Here is a 23,748-nt window from a genome sequence, read left to right on the forward strand (position 1 = left end):
TCTCTCATCTCTGTCTATTTATTTTATTTAATTGCTAACATTCCTCCTCCACTCATCTAAAAAAATTTTCGAACTCACCTCCTCTCTCTTCTCATTCTTCTACTCTTTTTCCTCTGACACATCAAGAAATCTCTATACTGTGACATAGAGGATTCCACTACTCCCTTTTGTTCTCTTCTTTTTCATATGAGCAGAAACAGGGATAAAAACATTCTTGTTAAAGCCGATCCTGAACCTAAAAGGACTCTGAAGAAGAAGCTAAGAGAAGCTAAAGCACAACACTCCGGAGAGGACCTTTCAAAAAATTTCGAAAAAGAAGTAGACATGGCAGCCGAACCCAGCAACAATGCAAGAGATGCAAGGAAGATGTTTGGTGACTATACTGCACCAACTTCCAACTTCTATGAAAGAAGCATCTCAATTCCTGCCATTGGAGCAAACAACTTTGAGCTTAAGCCTCAATTAGTTTCTCTAATGCAGCAGAATTGTAAGTTTCATGGACTTCCATCTGAAGATCCTCATCAGTTCTTAGCTGAATTCTTGCAAATCTATGATACTGTTAAGACCAATGGGGTTGATCCTGAGGTCTACAGACTTATGCTTTTCCCCTTTGTTGTAAGAGACAAAGCTAGAACATGGTTGGACTCACAACCTAGAGAAAGCCTGAACTCTTGGGACAAGTTGGTCAATGCTTTCTTGACTAAATTCTTTCCACCTCAAAAGATGAGCAAGCTTAGAGTGGAAGTCCAAACCTTCAAACAGAAGGAAGGTGAATCCCTTTATGAAGCTTGGGAAAGATACAAGCAATTAACCAAAAAGTGTCTTTCTGACATGCTTCCAGAATGGAGCATCATATGTATATTCTATGATAGTCTGTCTGAATTGTCCAAGATGTCATTAGACCATTCTGTTGGTGGATCTCTTCATCAAAAAATCCTTGCAAAAGCCTAGGAACTCATTGAGATGGTTGCAAATAACCAGTTCATGTATACATCTGAAAGAAATCAAGTGAATAATGGGATGACTCAGAAGAAAGGAGTTCTTGAGATTGATACTTTGAATGCCATATTGGCTCAGAACAAGATATTGACTCAGCAAGTCAATATGATTTCTCAGAATCTGACTGGATTGCAAGCTGCATCCGGCAGTGCTAAAGAAGCCTCCTCTGAAGGAGAAGCTTATGACCCTGAGAATCCTGCAATGGAAGAGGTGAATTACATGGGAGAATCCTATAGAAACACTTATAATCCTTCATGGAGGAATCATCTAAATTTCTCATGGAAGGACCAATAGAAGCCTCAACAAGGCTTCAATAATAACAATGGTGGGAGAAATAGGTTTGGCAATAGCAAACCCCTTCCACCCCCTTCTTCTTCTTCTTGATCACCTCGGTAGCCTAAACTACCACGACCTCCTCATCAACTTTGATGCCGGCTACCCCAGTCAAAATCGTCTCCTGTGAAATAGTCCGGGAATCTGGCTAGGGTTGTGACTAAGGCATCGATGGAGAGGCCTTACCACCCTCAATCCCGGCATCTTGGATCATGGTAGCCTTCAACCTTGTATGCATAGTCAAAGCTCCAACCATCTCAACTGAAAAGAAGAAGAAAATTTTATTAAGTCACGAAATTGGTAGCAAAGATAAAATGAAAAAAAACTCCAAAAAACCAACCAACATAAGTCCGACAAGCCACCGGATCTCCCGTAATGTCCTGTGGGTTCAAAGGCCTATCCCTGAAAATTTCCAACAGGACATCAGCAACATCCTTGTTCTCGGGGGACAAACCCTCGTACGAAACCCACATCAAGTATGACGCACCAGCACAAAAATTCCAATACATGGAAAAACGGTGCTCTCCCTCGAAAGTCAACCAAAATGGGTGATGCCCCCAAGCAGGTCAGACCTTAAAGTATTCCTCCCTGAAACCGTGAAAGAAATCTGCCATTCGGCAAGGCTTGAAAAGACACATAACCTTCCTTATGCTTCCTCTCCTTGGTCAGAAGGATGCATAGAAAGAAGTATAGAAAAACCTCCACACGAACTAGATGTTCCAAATAATCGCAAACTAATTCAAGAGTTCAGATGGCCGCCCAACTATTTGGACGAAGCTGAGACGGTGCCACCGAACACCGATTTAGCAGGTCCTGAAAAATTAGAGGAAAGGGAGTCGCACCCCCAGCCACGTGAACATAGACATATAAACCCAAAACTAATCAGTGACCCGGGGGAATTTGGGGTTTATATAGTAGACCCTCTTGTCCGCCCTGGAAGCAAAAGCTCGTATTGTCGCTCCGCCTCGCCACCTCCACAAATCACGCCCACATAGCGCAACTTCTAGAGATCTTCCTCCGTGACCCAAAAGGCATTCTCTAGACGTTAGAGGTCACCACTGACTTCTGGAGATCCTCATAGCGCCCTCAGTCCTCCGACAAATCATACCTACAAATTAATGGGGGCACCACCGTCAGCCCACTCCTTGGAGCAAGAAAACCATACAAATTCCATTAACGTGCCTAAAAATACCTAAAAAATAAGGGCACACTCCCCCATTCATCTACCATTACCACAATCATGAAAAGCTACGCTTAAACAGTGGCACCCTCCTTGATTTCCTACTGCCCTTACTCAGAAAATAAAAGAAACGATGCAGAAGTAAGTAAAACAATACAAAGCAACAAAGGAGCATCAACTTGATTTTTCAAAAAAGCGGACGAGAAAAAGTACAAAAAACAGAAATGCAGCACTAACAAAACGTGCCAATAAGCCAGCTGAAAGTAACGCAAGAAAAGAAATATGAAAAACTCGAGCAAAGAAAATATGAGAAGAAAAGGTAGTTACGAGCAAAGAGAATACAAAGAAAAAGAGAAATGAACAGTTGCAGTAACAACGAAAAAGAGAAATAAAATCTAAAAAACCCTAAATGGTTCAAAAATAAATGAAGCAAAGAAGAAAATGAAAAACAAACCAAAAACCCTCCTCACATTAAAACATCATAATGACGCATGAGGAACCGCAACGGATGAACTCCTCCCTTCAAAACCTCAACGAACAGGCAAAGGGACAACCAAGCGCCCCCACAAACTCCTGACCTCAACCAGGAAAACTTGAGTGGCACTATACTCCCCATGATAAGCCTAACGAACACAGCCATATGGCAAAATAAATCCTCCAGTGATGAGACTAAGCAAGCACACTCTGTTGCTCAGGGGACAACTATTCTAGACCCGATCCATGGGCCCCCCATCGGAGAAGCTTCAACCCAGATTATCCAACCCACCATTGCAGCCCAAACTAGTCAAAAGACCTCAAATCCCTAACCAACATTCAAATACTTTCCTTGTCTTATCTTAATCGATATGATAAGATAACGACCACAAACTATATAAAGGCAGCTAAAGACTCCCCCAGGTGCGTCACACATTCCTAATCCTCACCTGTACCTCTTAGATCTATTTTAACTTAGGTGTCGGAGTGTTTTCATAGGTACCATCGCCCGCTGCTCTGGAAATCCAGTCCCGTCACCGCCTTGACCGGTGAGTCTCCGATTCATCTCACAACTCGTACCAACAACTTCACGTACAATCTTAAATATCAAATCAAGTCAGTAAAAAAGAAAAACGAACTATTAAATCTATCTACATAATTTTCAGTAAAAAATAATTATTTATTAAATCATTTTAATAAATTTATCATATTAATCTAATTTTTAATGCATTTTAAATTTTTAGTTAAACAATAGTCTATCATAATAATACAAATTCTAAAAAAAAATTAATAAATAAATTAAATATTCTATTTACTAAAATATATTATTTTATAAATATTTATTAATTTATGTAATATTATTTATTCTGTTTATAGTAAAAACAAGATATATATACACATATCTTGTTTATACTTTAAATAAAATAAATAAAATAATATAAACGAAATATTTTTTTTAAAAAGTCTATTAGTGTCTGACAAAATAATAATAAGTATAAGATTAATTAAAAAATAAACATTTAATATTTTTATTATAAATTATCAAAACATAAGAATTAGATGGGTTATATAAAATTATAAATCGAATTTACTTTTTAAATTGGTCTAAAATGAACCGAAAATACCATTTTTTAATTATCCAATAATTTATTGTGAGAGCTGAATAGATATATAAATATCTTATTTACATTTTAAATAAATAAAGTTGACCAAAAATTTTTAATACATATCTCGTTTACACGATCTAAGTATGGCAAAAAAAAATGTGTATAAAAAATTAATATTTGACTCTAAGCTATTAATCTTCTATAAATTTTGCAGCATTATTATTTATACAAATGTCATATGAATCTGTTTTATTTTTTAATAATTGAACTTAAATAATTTGATTAATTACTATAAATTTTAATATAAAAGATTTAAGAATTGATATTTTAATTCATAGAAATGAATTAATAAATAATTTTATTGAATAGTTTTTAATTTTACTAAATTTATACAATTTTCATAGATAATAATTTATTTCTTTTTTATTCGTGATGGTGCCACGGATACAGCAATCACAACAAAAAAATTTTACAGTGGCAAAAGGACGCGATATAACTTTAAATTTTAATTTAATTTTTATAGTTGTTTATTTTAAAATAAATATGCCTCCAATTTTCATTAACTGAGACGTAAAGTCAATATATCATACCTTTTTTTTTTTTGATAAGCACCCTAGATTTTTCCGATAAAAAATATTAATTCATAATTACGTAGAATTTTGGCAATTTATTCGTGCATTAATGCCTATATATTAATTAGTAATAGAATTTAGTATTGATGCATGACAGCATGAGATGTATGTAATGTCTTGATCATCCGTCTCCATATGCGAAAACGTTAATATTTCCTTTCATTCTTCTTTAATTTGGATAAGTGACTTTTTTTTTTTAACAAAACAAAATGGGTATTCGTTTATTATAGAAAGTGAAACACATATGATGTTATATATAATTTAAAATTTTTATTGGAATAAATAATTTTATTATATACTCGGAAATTCTATGCAAAGAAAACAAGTTTAAAATTTGATTCTTGCTGCTTCTGAAAAAATTTCAACAAGAAAAGTAGAATTATGCGTGATGTATAATCATGTTTTAAGTCCAAAAAATATTATTGTGTGAAGAAATATATCAAATACTAAATAAAGTATACAGTGGAAGGAATCTCAAATGGAAATCCCAACGAGGGACAAAATGGTAGGTTTAGATATAAAATTGGTTTTTAATTAAAACAAAGATTCAAGATACCGAGAATAACAATTTTATATAAAAAAAATGATATATTTGATCTTAGAATAAATAAGAGAGGATAAATCAGTTATAAAAATAATATAATAGTGGTGGTTGTGTCATGATCAAAACGGTAATTAAACAGGAATAATAGAAAAATGAACAAAACTATTTTTTTTTTAATTTGGAATAACAATATCATAATCCTCAAAAAAATACCATGACCTCAATATAGGATTTTTTTAATTTAACTTAAATAAATATAAAAATTACGAAAATACATAAAATATAAAGTAATGATTTAAATGCACAACGTATTACATTTTAGATATCGAAAGAAGAAGAGAAAATATAAGAGAATAATGCTTATACTGAACAACGTAAATAATAGACTAAAAAATTAATCAGATAATCCTACAATAAAATCCAATAATACACAATAATTATCTCACCCAGACTAATCCTAGTTTACCTTTCACATTCGAAGGCAGTAAAAATTAGGTTTCATAGCACGCAACTCTCCTCTTACTCCCAACGATGCTGCCGCCAGAGTCCATTCTGTCGTGTCGCCGTTTCCAACTAGTTCCAGCGACACCGCCCTACATCGGAATCTGCGTTTTACCTGGAGAATACCGACAACCCTAGCCCACACGAAGTTAGTTCACGCACTGCCGCTGTCGCGCCTGCGCCCTATCACTGCCACTCCCTCGCGTTGTCGCTACCATTCATTGACTCGTCCCCTTGCGCCGTCGTTGTCCCTTGCTGACTCAATGTCGAACATCCTCTACACAAAGCAACGAAAATCACAACCAGGTTACGCCACTTATGCCCTGGTTCCTGGGATTTTTTTTCCATTTATTTAAACTGTCTAAATTATTATCTATCAAGTAGTTGGATTCTTGTATCATCAATCTAACAATTTTCATAGTTCTTATTTGTTTTGTTTTTATATAATGATATAATATACAAATTACTAGCTTATAACATTGTGCTTCTCACATTTTTTAATTCATTTTTCTCGTTGCCTATTTTGTGTGTGTATGTGTGAGCTTTTACTACTGACATTATTCAACATAGTGCAAAGAAATTTTACTATATATTTGTGTGTTGAAAAAAAGAATCTGGTTATTCTTTGTGAGAGTGAGTGATTACCATTTTATCAAATGGTAGTTTTGTTGGTTTTGTTATTATTGATTTTGGATTACAACGTTATTTGTGTAAATAGTATCTTTTAATGAGAATTTGGCAATGAAATGTTGTGAAGGTAAAAAAATTGCTTTGTTTTTTTTTAACTGATGAATTTTGTGTGAATAGCATGTTTTATTTGAATTTGCTACATTCTGATTCTAATTGAATTTTTTGTTTCAGTTTTTAAAAAGGTATTTGTAATTTTTTAGGACCAACGGCGCCTATAGAAAAAGAAATCATCTGACAAAATTGTGCTTGAGAAAGCAGCAACAACATTGGATTCTACTAGTTCATGCATCCTCTGAGGCTAATCAAGTATATATAATATTTATTGGCATTTCAAAAAAATGTAAGGTTTATTTGTGCTTGAGAAATTTTTTGAGTTTAATTGATTTGGTTGCTTAAGTTTTGGTAATTGGACTCTCAGCATTTCTTCATATCATTGTAGTTATTTTGCTCGCCCTTAGTATCCTGTTTGTATTTCTCTAGGACCTTTATTTTGATAAATTAATTTTTTTGAATTTAGAAATGCAATTAAAATCATTCATTTGATTTCGTTGTCTTCGTGTGTGATAATAGGAGAGCTACAAGAAGCTAAACTATGAAAATCAGCTGAGATGTTTTTATGCAAATTAATTCATTCTTTTTGTTACCCATATTTTGTTTATTTTTACTTCTAAATATAGTTTTGAGAGTGTAAAATTCAGAATTTAATTGTGAGTGCAAAATTAGAAGATTTAATTGACTTTCTGAATGTTTATTATGTGTAAATAGATTTTTTTATAAAGTTTTTGGATTTTTGTTTTTTGAGTTATCGAATATTTTTTTCACAGGTTTTGGGATGTTTCTTCTGAGTTACTCATAATCATGAACAATGAGCAGACTCTTTCCATCAATCATGATGTTATTCGCGCATATATACACTGAAATTTTTATCTGTAGAAAATTTAATTATATCATTTATTGGATGAGTATGTAAATATAATTTTTGAGTTTCAGTTGACTAATATTTGTTATGATCTTTCCTTGAAAGTGGATACCTTCTCTGATGTAATCGTATTTAGATGTATACAAAACTTAACTTGTAAACTCTTCTAGATATATACCATTTGTTCATAACAATTTCGATGAAAGATTAACAGTAATAATAATATATTTTTTAAAAAAATTATTTTACATATTAGAAGTTGTGGTGAACTTATAATATGCCGGATATTCATTTTATTAGGTATGCAACCAGGTATTTTCATTCTTAAGTAGATGTTTAGTTGATTGGATTGGATTTAATGCACAAAATAAATTATCTACATGAATGAGAAATTTAATACTAATGTTAGAAGTTGTGGTCAACCTATAGCATGCTGAATGTTTATTTTATTAGGTATGCGGACGGTTATTTTTATTCTTAAGTAGATGTTTAGTTGATTGGATTGGATTTAAGTAGATACAATTAAAATATGCCGGATGTTTAATTCACTAAGTATACGGATGGTTATTTTCATTCTTAAGTGGATGTTTAGTTAATTGGATTCGATCTCAACATCCTTGTCAATTATTAGGCAACTATTAAGACATGTGCTATAACTAAATTATTCAAACCAAAATTAACATTCACTAATTTATAAAACCAACATTCACTTTGATGTTCCATTCATGAGTTCAACTATCATAATGTTCATGATTTAACTGGAAAATTCAAATTATTCTAGTTGAATATAAGGATAGTTCGATGAAATCAAAGAGAACAGTAATATCAACAAATAATTCATACAATAATTATAATGTTACTTTCAATACGGTAACAAATACCATCTCATTTTATTAATAGAAACTGAATGTCTAAAGTAATCATTACAATTCAGGAATGGTTTTAGAGAAACAACAGTTAAAAAAAGATAAAATTAATTTTGCCTTTAAAGCAGGATTTACTAGACTGACTCTTGATTTTAAGTCAATATTTTCAGTTCTAGAAGTACTTGTAAGTAGTCTCAATCATACACCAATACTAAAGGAAAAACTAAAAAAGACATAAATTTGTTGCAATATAATAATGCATACAAAGAGGTTTACTAAGTTTTTATAATATGGCTATCTTTTACATATATACATAAAATCAAGAACAAACATAAAAAAAATTAAAATATTTCAAATCAATATTTTGACAGAAATAAATTTTCTTATGTGTAGACTAAAGTTTACAAACCATACCATTGAATAGCAAAAATAGTCTATTGATCAGTGATGTGGGTAAATCGTCGGTAAAGAATTTCACAAAAATAAGTGCATTGTAAGTATAGTTCTAAACCGACAATTAAACCTCAATCAATGTTTAATTTGTTTGTCACTTAAGCAAACCCAATAAAATCAACCGAAGTATTTAAACCTTGGGTCGTCTCTCAAATAATTACAGGGAAGTATGTTTATTATTGGTTATGAGATTGTATCTTTTTGGTTTTTGAGTTTAATAAGCAAGGAATGTAAATAACAAGAAAATAAACTAATAACTAAGAAAAGTCTTAACAAGGATTGAGAATTGGAATTCCTATCCTCGTTATCATCATCAATTGTGATGGTAATTGCCTTTTGCTTTCACTTAGTTAACCTCTAACAATGAAGGAAAGTCAAGTGAGCAAAATCAACTTAAGTTCACAAGTTCTAATCAAAGACTAGATTTAGTGAAGTCTAAGCCAACTAGCAATTTTCAATCACGAATCAACAAAAGAATTTTGATAACTCAAGAGTCTCTAACTGATCAATCCAAGTTAAGAACATAAAAATCTAATTTAAAATACAACCAAGCATTTTATTAAACACTTGGAAGGCATAACATAGAAACTAACAAGACATAGCAAAATCTAAAACTAACCAAAGCAAAGAAATGACAATAACAAAGCAATTGAACAATAAGAAATGTAAAACATAAATTGCATTAATGAAAATTGAGAGTAACACATGAACTCATAAACTAAGAAAGCAAAATAAAGGAATCAATGAGAGAAGTAAATAACTAAAGTATTAGAACAAATAAAAGTAAGAGAAAACTAAATTAAAGGAAGATTAAACCTGAACCTAAAGAGAAATTGGAAGGAGAAACCCTAAACCTAGAAAGAACCTCTCTCTTTCTCTCTCTAGAAATTACATCTAAAACCTAAAATTGTCTTAATGAAAGTGAGAATGATTCATTTCCCCTTTCCAACTCTACTCTGCAACCCCTAATCAGTAATTTCGGGCCTGAAACTGGGTCAAAAGCAGCCCAAAAATCGCCCCCAGCGAGTTCTGTTAAGTGTAGCGCGTGACGCTCGGTAACGCATACACGTCAGCCACGCGTACCTCTCAGTCACGCATACGCCTCGCTGAACAATTCCTGGTAACGTGTACGCGTCATCCATGTGTACGCCTCACTTGCCTCTTGTATTGGTCACGTTGATTCTGCGATACGTGCGCATGGGCGACACGTACACATCACTTAACTGCAAAGCAACTATGTCAAATTGCATATCATTTTGAAGCTCCAGATGTTAGCTTTCCAACGCAATTGGAATCGCCTCATTCGGACTTTTGTAGCTCAAGTTATGATCAATTTATTACGAAGAGGTCAGGATTGATAACTTAGCAATTCCTTCAATTTCTTGTGTTCGTTCCACTTTTGCATGCTTTTTTTCCATCCTCTAAGTCATTCCTACCCTATAAACCCTGATAACACTTAACAAACATATCACGACATCAAATGGTAACAAGAGAGGATTAAAATTAGCAAATTTAAGGCCAAAGAAGTATGTTTTCAATCATAGCACAAAATTAGGAAGAAAAATATAAAACATGCAAATTCTATGAATAAGTGTGAGAATAATGGATAAAATCCATTCAATTCAGTATAAAATAAATCGTAAAATAGCGGTTTATCAATCAGATTTAAATCATCTAAATTAGCACCACTGGCCTTCTTCTTTAATAGTTCCTCACCTCTCTTAACAACAAGCTCTTTAATGTTAATAACCAAAGAACACATTTGATGATCCATAAATCATACACCAAATAGATAAAAATTAATACAACAAGTTAGTAAGGAAGTGCAAACATAATTTGAGTAACATGACAACTTAAACATACCAATCTATAGAAGCAACAACATATAGAGGATAAGCAAGCTCAGAGAAAAGATCCATAGCTTGAATGTGTTCAAAATATCCAACTTCACCAGGAAAATAACAATAGTAAGATAACATGTAGCTATTTGAGTAAAAGCACAATAGAACATGCTTGTATTTATTTAGAACAGGGAAATACTGATAGTTTTACATGTGAAAAATTTATAAAGATCAAACAAAATAATTGCATAGCATATTTAGGTGAGGAATTCTTTAATCAAAAGGAATTTCTTCTGAAATGAGAAGCAACATGCATTATTTGACCCTTCAATGGTAAAACAATTCTGAAACCATTATAAAATTACATTTTTCAATAAAAATTCATCTTTTTGGATTTAATGAATGAGAAATTTAATGTGCATGTTAGAAGTTGTGATCTACCCATAATATGCTGGATGTTCATTTTATTAAGTATGTGGACAGTTATTTTCATTCTTAAGTGAATATTTAGTTGATTGAATTAGATTTAAGTTGATACAATTAAAATATGCCGGATGTTCAATTCATTAGGTACGCGGATGATTATTTTCATTCTTACATGGATGTTTAGTTATTTTCATTCCAAAAATTCAAATTATTCAAATATATAAAACTACATGAAGAAAAAAATCTATTAACTCAACCATTGCATACACATCCATTTAAAAAATAAAACCCTATCTATCAAACTAACCTATTAAAGTCAAATGATGTTGCTGAAGAATCTGTATGTTACTGTGTCAATGACGTTAATAAAGTTGTCGGTAATGGTGGTGTACTGACACCGATGACGGTTGCTAGTATGTGAAGCAGCGATGGCAAGAAAAAGGAGTGTGGCAACGAGGGTGTCCGGTGAGGGAGAGTGCAACACTGGTGATGGTGGCTGGTATGTGAAGCAGCAACAGCGAGAAGAAGGAGTGCAGCAATAAGGTTGTCTGGTGATGGAGAGTGTAATGCTAGTAAGGGTGGCTGGTAAGCGAAGCAGCGATAGAAAAAAGAGGCTCAGCAACAATGATGGTGTCAAGTGAGGGAGAGATCAACGCTGGTGAGGGGGGATGGTAGGGTGAAACAGCGACGGGCAAAAGATGGGTTGGAAGAGAAGCTGGTGGGGCGGTAAGGGGGAATGTAGTGGATGGTTAAAGTTTTTGAATGTAGAATAGATTTTTTTGTTAGGTAATTTGGGTTTTTTTTTTACCTTCAGTGGGCTAAGATTACAGTTCATTGTTCACGTTGTCCACAATTTTCGTTGTCTACCTAGCGGAATTAGGGGAGAATTAGAAAATAATCATATCTCGGATACTGAAGTACAAATGGCCCCCAACAATATATTCATCATGGAGACATCAACAGACAAAATGTGACTTGGCGCATAGCTTGAGCTTTGGATTTTGAGGTTAGTTTTTTTTCTTCTTCTTTTATTTTCAGTAAATAATTAGTTTAGGAGTTTAGACTTTATTAATTTAGTTAATGTGTTAGGTAATTTGAGTAGGATAAGTTAGAAATTCTATATTAACTTAAGTAGGTATAGTATGTTTTAATATTTTTATAATTATATTTAACCTAAATTAAATAAATAAAATATCTAAACATAAATTAATATATATTATTCAAATAAATATATTATTTAAATAAAATATTTGCTCGATGAGATTTTTTTGCTAAAACTTACCGTTGAATTGAAGTCATTTAGAATATTACCAATAAGTTTAGAATAGTGCACACATAAATGAATTATTTTTTAAATCTTGTTAGATTGTCCTTTTTTATTTAATATTGTGAATATTAGCAATGAAAATTATATTTGTATGGAATATAATATTTTTATTAATGGTATTTATCTACTAGGTTTATAATATTTAATAAGAGTAAAGTATCGTTTTTATCCCCAACGTTTGTGGTAAGTCCTATTTGTGTCCCTAACGTTTAAATCATTCTATTTGTATCCCTAACGTTTATAAAAGTGATTCCATGTTATCCTACTATCGATTATACTAACAAATCAGATCATATTTTTAAATTATTCTCACTTGGATGTATTCATTCTCAATTAGGTCTCACTTGGATGTGTTCAATTTTAATATTATACCCACTATTTGTGTTTAGATTCAATTATATCCCTAGAAAAGTGAATTATGTAAACGTTGCAGGAATTAGTTTCAATTTTTGATGAGCTATTTTTCAGAATGGATCATCGATTTTATCTTAGACATTTGTATTCTAACATCAAGAAGAGATTTTTAAAACTCAAACTAAGGCGTTCATAATGTGTAATTGATGGCAGGAAAACATTGAATCACTTTTACAAACGTTAGGGATACAAATAGGACGATTTAAACGTTAGGGACATAAATAGGATTTACCCCAAACGTTGGGGACAAAAACAATACTTTACTCTATTTAATAATTATTAAACATAATTAATGGTTCAGACGAGATTAATTTGCGAGAGTAAATATTATGACTATTGCAGAGATCTTGGTTATTGTTGCCACATCATGTGACCTTGGGTCTCCCCCGCTAGACTGCCTATTGCCTTATATCAGGGAGGTGGGATATGTACATGCAGTAGAGTTGAGAAATTTTATATTTGACAATTTCTTGATCTCTGCATTTGTCAAGCGATAAAGGCCTAAGACCGTACCCACAACTTCCACCTTCTATTTGGTGAGGTCATCATTATACTTTAAGATGTTACCTACCATCTTGGTCTACACACTGATGGTGAGCCAATTAGGGATTATACTAGAGACTTTCAACAATACCATGGACACCCCTATAGGAATGGGTTGAGAATTTATTTGGCGTCTGGCCACCACCACAGCTAGAGGGAGGGAAGCAGGTTTTCGGTTTAAGGATGACCTGGCTGAGGAAAGGGTTTCACACATTTCGGCTGCGGTAGATTTGGATACACTCTGTAAGTATGCCAGGTGCTACTTGATGATACTAAATTCAGGGTTTCTTTTCACGAACAAATTTTCTACACTTGTTCCTTTGAGATGGCTGCCGTTACTGGTGGATTTTCATCGTTGCAGCTAGTTGCCTTTGGTGTCTACACTACTGGCACACACTTACCACTCACTCTACGCCGCTGCTAGGCATCATGTGACTGACATTATGGGGTGCATGCCGCTTGTTGCTTCCTAGATCTACCATAGGTTCCCGTAATTTTGTCTGCCGGGATATGACATCATTAGGTTCCCGCTTGCAACTAGGTATGTACTTATTGTTAAAATTTTAACTTAACAACTTATACAAAGTGGATACGAGTTAATTATTTTAGATAACTAATTTCTGTTGTTAATTTTTTATTGTGTATAGGTTGGTAGGACTAGGACAACAAAGTAGGGATCATCACGATGGCATAATCCAGACTTTATGTTGTTGTATCGATGGCTTCACCTTTGATCAGGTACGACATGTTTTGTTTTTGACTTTATTTATGCATTGGTGATTCGTTCCTGAATATTGTACTTTAATGCGATTTGTCTTGTTTTGATGGACACCATATGAGGATCACCAGTTACATCAGATTGCGTATGACTGGCTTAGTAATGACGGAGAGATTTATACTTGAAGGGTTATTGTCCCCCTCGTCTACTTTCACTTTGTAGAGTTTCATCATGTTGATAGAGTGAAGAGGCCGCTCGGGGAGCAGTAGCACAGGCCAGCAGATCCGGTGAACATCGATAAGTTTCTGTTCAAGACAACGAGGGGAGATGATGCCTGGTCGCCTGACGTGCACCGTGACTGGTACGACTTGTTTAAGGGACGTTACCAGCTACAGCACTTGGTGACCATCGATGGCCACCCTGATCCTCATCTGACATAGGAGTACCTCATATGGTGACAACAAGCATCAGCGCGTCAGGCGGGCTGAGGGAGATGATCAGCAGGCTGACAAAGATGATCAAGCTGTCAGACAAGGAGGCTGAGTATGCATGGTAGGAGGATATACCGGAGGATCATACGGAAGCTACACATGCAGATATTCCTTCCCAGGGATTCTTTTTTGGGCATGAGGCGGACATGGCCAGGACTCTCATCCTAGGTAGCTCCATCACTGCTCATCACCAAGATGATGGAGTTTCCTAGGATCAGACCGAGTTTGACATTCACTCAAGTGTTGAGATAAACTTCAATGACATGTTCCAGATTGTGGGTGCATCTGAGGATGTGATGGATCAGTACATTGAGCATTATCGGACTTGGAAAGACCATACCAACCTACCTAGCTCATCGACAGATCCAGGGGTTCAGCAGCACACGCACTGACCATGGTTTGGGCTGGAGATAAACTCATCCGACATGTGATCAGATGCCATCATCGCATCAATACACTCCACCACCACCATCACATCAGTATGGGTCAGCACCGTCATCGTATTACCAGACTCCACCACCACCACCACCACCACATCCACCCATGATTGGATCAGTACCGCTTCCACCTCCACCACACATGCTTGGAGCAGTGCCACCACCACTTCCAGCACAGCGGATTCCTCCCACTGCGAGCCACCCAACTGTTCGTCCTTGACCAGCATGACATGTTCCCTTGGAAGTAGGATGGGACACCACTTGGACCATCCTGGCAGCCGTCGTGAGTAGTATGGTCATAGTTTATGTGGTATTACCTTGTAATTCTTTTATGTATCACTATAGATTATGTGCTTATATTATTGGTAGGACATGTTACTAATTTGTGAGAAGTCAGGATTTTTTGTATCATTAAATATTATGTAGTGTTACCATGTAATGTTATGCTTTTTAAGTACTTCGGATATTTTATGTTAATACGAACACTTGATACAAAAGCAAGATGACAAAAGAAAACAAATTTCACATATATAAAACATACCAAAACATATATTCCGCAATATATAAAACATAAAACATACATTCACTAGACCAACTTAGAGCAAGCACATCGAAACCTAAACCAAAAATAGTAGCTCATCACGGATCCAATTGTAGAGTGTTGGGACATCCTTGTCTAGTGTGCCCCTCTCCTCAACAGAGACCACATCTCTTCTCAGTACGCTCTACGACATCCATCTCATTCTGCAACCGAGTAGAGACTGGTCTCCCGTTGCCTTCTGTTGCATGGCAGGGCTGGGCTTCAATCGTGCACCATACCATGTAGGCCACATCTTTTAGTCTGGTATTGGCAGAAACTTCATCTCATAAACCTTGAATACAGAAGCCATCTTATACAAGGGGTCAACTAGGTGCCCTGATTCGATGCTTGCAGTTGCCCATGCCGCAAGTGCATAACGACAAGGGTAATGCAAATACTGGAATAATCCACAGTCGCATATACACGCATTAAGACAAACGCGATATAAAGATTGGCACCATCCCTCCATGGGCTCCACCTCCTCTGTACTGAATACGAATGCCCTACGATCACAGTGGGTGACTCGCATCATCGGCAGGCTCTCCTTATTCTTCTCTATAGCTGTCAACAGCTGTTGTGAGAATATTTGTCCACCCTGTAGTTGAGCATGCGCTTTGCGACCTTTGCGCACAAATAGATGTCGTAACCTCTCATAAGTTGTCCTAACAATGGCTGCTATAAGAAGGTTCCTTGTTTCCTTTAGCATCGCATTTATACATTCTAAAAGTTTCGTCGTCATGTGACCATACTGCCGACTTTCATCATAATGATAAAGCCATAAATCCTTCCTAAAACGAAGAGCCCAATCCAACATGTCCTGGGATAACTGATGAGCGGATAATTTGTATACTTTTTGGCATTGTTTTTAGTATGTTTTTGTTATGATCTAGTTAGTTTTTAGTATATTTTTATTAGTTTTTAGTTAAAATTCACTTTTCTGGACTTTACTATGAGTTTGTGTGTTTTTCTGTGATTTCAGGTATTTTCTGGCTGAAATTGAGGGACCTGAGCAAAAAGCTGATTCGGAGACCAAAAAGGACTGCAGATGCTGTTGGATTCTGACCTCCCTGCACTCGAAGTGGATTTTCTGGAGCTACAGAAGCCCAATTGGCGCGCTCTCAACGGCGTTGGAAAGTAGACATCCTGGGCTTTCCAGCAATATATGATAGTCCATACTTTGCCCAAGATTTGATGGCCCAAACCGGCGTTCAAAGTCACCTCAAGAAATCCCAGCGTTAAACGCTGGAACTGGCACCCAAATGGGAGTTAAACGCCCAAACTGGCACTAAAGCTGGCGTTTAACTCCAAGAGGAGTCTCTGCACAAAAATTGCTTCATTGCTCAGCCCAAGCACACACCAAGTGGGCCCGGAAGAGGATTTTTATGTCATTTACTCATTTCTGTACACCTTAGGCTACTAGTTCTTATAAGTAGGACCTTTTACTATTGTATTAAGAGAGGACTTTGGTAGCTATCTTCATTTTGTATGCTATCTTAGATCATTGGGAGGCTGGCCATTCGGCCATGCCTAGACCTCATGCTTATGTATTTTCAACGGTGGAGTTTCTACACACCATAGATTAAGGTGTGGAGCTCTGCTGTACCTCGAGTATTAATGCAATTACTATTGTTCTTCCATTCAATTCCGCTTGTTCTTTGTCCAAGATATCACTTGTTCTTCAACTTGATGAATGTGATGATCCGTGACACTCATCATCATTCTCACCCATGAACAAGGTGACTGACAACCACTCTTGTTCTACAAGCGATCAAGGCCCTAGTGAATATCTCTTGGATTCCTGATTGCACGATGCATGGTTGATCGCCTAACAACCGAGTGCTCGTCTGACAAACGAGCCAACCATTCCGTGAGATCAGAGTCTTCGTGGTATAGGCGAGAACTGATGGCGGCATTCAAGAGAATCCGGAAGGTCTAACCTTGTCTGTGGTATTCTGAGTAGGATTCAATGACTGAATGACTGTGACGTGCTTCAAACTCCTGAGGGCGGGGCGTTAGTGACAGACGCAAAAGAATCACTGGATTCTATTCCGGCCTGATTGAGAACCGACAGATGAATTCCGCTATGCTGTGACAGAGCATATGAAATCGCTTTCACTGAGAGGATGGGAGGTAGCCACTGACAACGGTGAAACCCTTGCTTAAGCTTGCCATGGAAAGGAGTAAGAAGGATTGGATGAAGACAGTAGGAAAGCAGAGAGACGGAAGGGAAGGCATCTTCATGCGCTTATCTGAAGTTCCTACCAATGAATTACATAAGTATCTCTATCTTTACCTTTATGTTGTTTTCGTTCATCACCATATACATTTGAGTTTGCCTGACTAAGATTTACAAGATGACCATAGCTTGCTTCAATACTAACAATCTCCGTGGGATCGACCCTTACTCGCGTAAGGTTTATTACTTGGACGACCCAGTGCACTTGCTGGTTAGTTGTGCGAAGTTGTGTAATGCCATGGTATTGAGCTACCACGTTTTTGGAGCCATTACCGGGGATTATGAGAGTTGTGAAAAAGTATTGTTCACAATTTCGCGCACCAAGTTTTTGGCGCCGTTGCCGGGGATTGTTCTAGTTTTGAGCAAGCTTTTGGTAACATCAGTGCCAAGATCCGGCAACAACATCAAGTTTTTGGTGTTATTGCCCGGGATTGTTCTAGTTTGGACAACTGACGGTTCATCTTGTTGCTTAGATTAGGTATTTATTTTTTTTCGAAATTCTTGAAGATGAATTCTAGAGTTTCATGATGATTTGTTGAAATCTGGCTGGCTGAGAAGCCATGTCTAATCTCATTGGACCGAGGTTTCAACTTATCACCACAAGAGCTTGTTAATTTCTTATCAATCTTGCTTTTGGAGCAGTGATCTGCTAAGGCTTGGCTGGCCTCTGGCCATGTCTAGTGTTTTGGACCGAAGCTTTCTTTGAGAGCTTGGCTGGCTGTGAAGCCATGTCTAATTCCTGGACCGGAGTCTTAGACTAGCATTGCACTGATTCCTGGAATTCTCATTAAGAATTTTGATACCTTTTTCCACTTAATTTTCGAAAAACACAAAAAAATTTTACAAAATCATAAAAACCAAAAATATTGTTGTTTCTTATTGAGACACTAGTCTCATCCTAAGTTTGGTGTCAATTGCATGCATTCATATGTCTTAGTGATCTTCAAGATGTTCTTGATGATTTACTTGCTCTGATCTTTGAAATTCTATTGACTTGAGTGTTTTGTGTGTCTCATATGCATTTTCATTTTGTTAGTGTCAGTAGTATACAAACTGCTAAGTTTGATGTCTTGCATGCATTGTTATCTGATTCTTGTTGCATTTTGGTCTGTCCTTATTATTAAAAATCCAAAAATATTTTTAATTTGTGTCTTTTCAAGTCAATAATACAGAGAATTGAAGATTCAGAACATACAGCAGAGGAATTGCACAGAAAAAGCTGGGCGTTCAAAACGCCCAGTGAAGAAGGACAGACTGGCGTTTAAACGCCAGCCAGGGTACCTGGTTGGGCGTTTAACGCCCAAAAGGGTAGCATTTTGGGCGTTAAACGCCAGAATGGATACCATTCTGGGCGTTTAACGCCAGGATGGCTAGAAGGGAAGATTTTGTTTTCAAATCAAATTTTTTCTAAGTTTTCAAAATCTTTTCAAAATCAAATCTTTTTCAAATCAATTTTTCAATCAAATCTTTTTCAAAACCAATTTCTTTCCATTTTTAAAGATACTTACTATCAATTAATGATTTGATTCAACATTTCAAGTATGCTACCTTTTCTGTTGAGAAAGGTTTAATGTTTGAATCATATCTTTTCTTGTTAGTCAAGTTTCTAATTTTCAAACCAAATCTTTTTAAAATGTTTTTCAAATCATATCTTCTTAATCACATTTTTTTAAATCAATCATATCTTCTTAACCACATCTTTTTCAAAATAGTTTTCAATCAAATCCTTTTGATTTCTAATTTCAAAATCTTTTTCAAAAATCACTTGATTTCTTTTCCATTTTCATTTTCGAAAATTAAGTAATGTTTCTCAAAGATGTTTTCAAAATTTTTCACTTAATTTTCGAAAATTACTTCCCTCCTTCTCACATCCTTCTATTTATGGACTAACACTATCCCTTAATGCAAAATTCGAACTCCATCTTCTTTGTTAAGTTCGAATTTTCCATTCCTGTCTTCTACTCTTCTTCTCCTCTGACACCTAAAGGGATCTCTATACTGTGACATAGAGGATTCCACATTTTCTTGTTCCCTTATCTTTCTTATGAGCAGGAGCAAAGACAAAGGCATTCTTGTTGAGGCTGATCCTGAACCTGAAAGGACCTTGAAGAGAAAGCTAAGAGAAGCCAAAGCACAACTCTCTTTAGAGCACCTGAACGAACTCTTCAAGGAGGAAGAACAAATGGCAGCCGAAAACAACAACAATGCCAACAATGCAAGGAAGGTGCTTGGTGACTTTACTGCACCTACTCCCGATTTCTATGGGAGAAGCATCTCTATCCCTGCCATTGGAGCAAACAACTTTGAGCTTAAGCCTCAATTAGTTTCTCTAATGCAACAGAATTGCAAGTTCCATGGACTTCCACTGGAAGATCCTCATCAGTTTTTAGCTGAGTTCTTGCAAATCTGTGACACTGTCAAGACTAATGGGGTTGACCCTGAGGTCTACAGACTTATGCTATTCCCTTTTGCTGTAAGAGACAGAGCTAGAACATGGTTGGACTCTCAACCTAAAGAAAGCCTGGACTCTTGGGAAAAGCTAGTCAATGCCTTCTTGGCAAAGTTCTTTCCACCTCAAAAATTGAGTAAGCTTAGAGTGGAAGTCCAAACCTTCAGACAGAAGGAAGGAGAATCCCTCTATGAAGCTTGGGAAAGATACAAACAATTGATCAGAAAGTGTCCCACTGATATGCTTTCTGAATGGAGCATCATAGGTATTTTCTATGATGGTCTCTCTGAACTGTCCAAGATGTCTTTGGATAGCTCTTCTGGAGGATCTCTTCATCTGAAGAAGACGCCTACTGAAGCTCAAGAACTGATTGAAATGGTTGCAAATAACCAATTCATGTACACTTCTGAAAGAAATCCTGTGAACAATGGGACTAGTCAGAAGAAAGGAGTTCTTGAGATTGATACTCTGAATGCCATATTGGCTCAGAACAAAATATTGACTCAACAAGTCAATATGATTTCTCAAAGTCTGTCTGGAATGCAAAATGCACCAAGCAGTACTAAGGAAGCTTCATCTAAGGAAGAAGCTTATGATCCTGAGAACCCTTCAATAGAAGAGGTGAATTACATGGGAGAACCCTATGGAAACACCTATAATCCTTCATGGAGGAATCATCCAAATCTTTCATGGAAGGATCAACAGAGACCTCAACAAGGTTTCAATAATAATAATGGTGGAAGAAACAGGTTTAGCAACAGCAAGCCTTTTCCATCATCTTCTCAGCAACAGACAGAGAGTTCTAAGCAGAATACTTCTGATTTAGCAACCATGGTCTCTGATCTAATCAAGACCACTCAAAGTTTCATGACTGAAACAAGGTCTTCCATTAGAAATTTGGAAGGACAAGTGGGTCAGCTGAGCAAGAAAATTACTGAACTCCCTCCAAGTACTCTCCCAAGCAATACAGAAGAAAGTCCAAAAGGAGAGTGCAAGGCCATCAACATGGCCGAATTTTGGGAGGAAGAAGAGGCAGTGAACGCCACTGAGGAAGGCCTCACTGGGCGTCCACTGGCCTCCAATGAGTTCCCTAATGAGGAACCATGGGAATCTGAGGCTCAAAATGAGACCATAGAGATTCCATTGGACTTACTTCTGCCATTCATGAGCTCTGATGAGTATTCTTCCTCTGAAGAGGATGAGTATGTCACTGAAGAGCAAGTTGCCAAATACCTTGGAGCAATCATGAAGCTAAAAGACAAGTTATTTGGAAATGAGACTTGGGAGGATGAACCTCCTTTGCTCACCAAAGAACTGGATGACTTGTCTAGGCAGAAACTGCCTCAAAAGAGGCAGGACCCTGGAAAGTTTTCAATACCTTGTACCATAGGCACCATGACCTTCAAGAAGGCCTTGTGTGACTTAGGGTCAAGTGTAAACCTCATGCCCCTCTCTGTAATGGAGAAGCTAGGGATCTTTGAGGTACAAGCTGCAAGAATCTCACTAGAGATGGCAGACAACTCAAGAAAACAAGCTTATGGACTTGTAGAGGATGTTTTGGTGAAGATTGAAGACCATTACATCCCTACTGATTTCATAGTCCTAGAGACTGGGAAGTGCATGGATGAATCCATCATCCTTGGCAGACCCTTCCTAGCCACAGCAAAGGCTGTGATTGATGTTGATAGAGGAGAGTTGATCATTCAAGTGAATGAAGAATCCTTGGTGTTTAAGGCCCAAGGATATCCCTCTGTCATCATGGAGAGGAAGCATGAAGAGCTTCTCTCAAAACAGAGCCAAACAGAGCCCCCACAGTCAAACTCTAAGTTTGGTGTTGGGAGGCCACAACCAAACTCTAAGTTTGGTGTTGAACCCCCACATTCAAACTCTAAGTTTGGTGTTGGGAGGTTCCAACACGGTTCTGAGCATTTCTGAGGCTCCATGAGAGTCCTCTGTCAAGCTAATGACACTAAAGAAGCGCTTGTTGGGTGGCAACCCAATGTTTTATACTTAATTATTTTCTTTTGTTATTTTATCTTTTTTTGTAGGTTGATGATCATAAGAAGTCACAAAAACAATGAAAAAAAGCAAAAACAGAATGAAAAATAGGAAGAAAAACAGCACACCCTGGAGGAAGATGCTGCTGGCGTTCAAACGCCAGTAAGCCTAGCAGTTGGGCGTTTAACGCCCAGTCTGGCACCATTCTGGGCGTTTAACGCCAGAAAGGGGCACCAGACTGGCGTTAAACGCCAGAAAAGAGCAAGAACCTGGCGTTAAACGCCAGGAATGGGCACCAGCCCGGCGTTTAACGCCAGAAATGGCTCAAAACGTGAATTTTGATGCCATTTGGTGCAGGGATGACTTTTCCTTGACACCACAGGATCTGTGGACCCCACAGGATCCCCACCTACCCTACCATCATTCTCTCTCTTCTTCCCCCATTCACCAATCACCTCAACACCTCTTCCCCAAAAACCCTTCACCTATCAAATCCCATCTTTCTCTTCACCACTCACATCCACCCTTCATAAATCCCCACCAACCTCACCCTTCAAATTCAAACCACTTTCCCTCCCAAACCCACCCATAATGGCCGAACCTTTACCCCCCTCTCTCCTATATATACCCTTCTAAAACCCTTCATTTTCACACAACCTAAACACCACCATCTCCCTCTTCCTCATTTCTTCTTCTTCTACTACTCTCTTCTTTCTTCTTTTGCTCGAGGACGAGCAAACATTTTAAGTTTGGTGTGGTAAAAGCATTGCTTTTTGTTTTTCCATAACCATCTATGGCATCCAAGGCCGGAGAAACCTCTAGAAAGAGGAAAGGGAAGGCAAAAGCTTCCACCTCCGAGTCATGGGAGATGGATAGGTTCATCTCAAGGGTGCATCAAGACCACTTCTATGAAGTTGTGGCCTTGAAGAAGGTGATCCCAGAGGTCCCCTTTTCACTCAAAAAGGGTGAATATCCGGAGATCCGACATGAGATCCGAAGAAGAGGTTGGGAAGTTCTTACCAACCCCATTCAACAAGTCGGAATCTTGATGGTTCAAGAGTTCTATGCCAATGCATGGATCACCAAGAACCATGACCAAAGTGTGAACCCGAATCCAAAGAATTATCTTACTATGGTTCGGGGGAAATACTTGGATTTTAGTCCGGAGAGTGTGAGGGTGGCGTTCAACTTGCCTATGATGCAAGGAGATGAACATCCTTACACTAGAAGGGTCAACTTTGATCAAAGGTTGGACCAAGTCCTCACAGTCATATGTGAAGAGGGCGCACAATGGAAGCAAGATTCAAGGGGAAAGCCGGTCCAATTGAGAAGGCATGACCTCAAGCCCGTGGCTAGAGGATGGTTAGAGTTCATACAACGCTCAATCATTCCCACTAGCAACCGGTCTGAAGTTACCATAGACCGGGCTATCATGATCCATAGCATCATGACTGGAGAAGAAATAGAGGTTCATGAGGTTATAGCCCAAGAACTCTATAAGGTGGCGGACAAGTCCTCTACCTTGGCAAAGTTAGCCGTTCCTCATCTCATTTGTCACCTCTGTTATTCAGTTGGAGTTGACATAGAGGGA

General features: G+C 36.9%; 1 protein-coding gene and 2 non-coding genes across 3 annotated transcripts; all 3 read right to left on the reverse strand.

The window, feature by feature from the left end:
- Positions 1–729: 729 nt before the first annotated feature.
- Positions 730–837, reverse strand: LOC112799404 (small nucleolar RNA R71). Its single transcript, XR_003200985.1, has one exon. It is a non-coding gene; the product is annotated as a small nucleolar RNA R71 (small nucleolar RNA).
- A 14,893-nt stretch (positions 838–15,730) lies between these two features.
- On the reverse strand, positions 15,731–16,288 carry LOC114927572 (uncharacterized). Its single transcript, XM_029297604.1, has one exon. It carries the CDS (start codon positions 16,286–16,288, stop codon positions 15,731–15,733), a length of 558 nt encoding a protein of 185 aa, XP_029153437.1.
- Positions 16,289–20,297: 4,009 nt separating this feature from the next.
- Positions 20,298–20,405, reverse strand: LOC112799019 (small nucleolar RNA R71). The gene has a single exon (XR_003200609.1). It is a non-coding gene; the product is annotated as a small nucleolar RNA R71 (small nucleolar RNA).
- Positions 20,406–23,748: the final 3,343 nt, after the last annotated feature.

Source organism: Arachis hypogaea, chromosome 4, assembly GCF_003086295.3.
Source record: "Arachis hypogaea cultivar Tifrunner chromosome 4, arahy.Tifrunner.gnm2.J5K5, whole genome shotgun sequence".
NCBI classification, from domain to species: domain Eukaryota; kingdom Viridiplantae; phylum Streptophyta; class Magnoliopsida; order Fabales; family Fabaceae; genus Arachis; species Arachis hypogaea.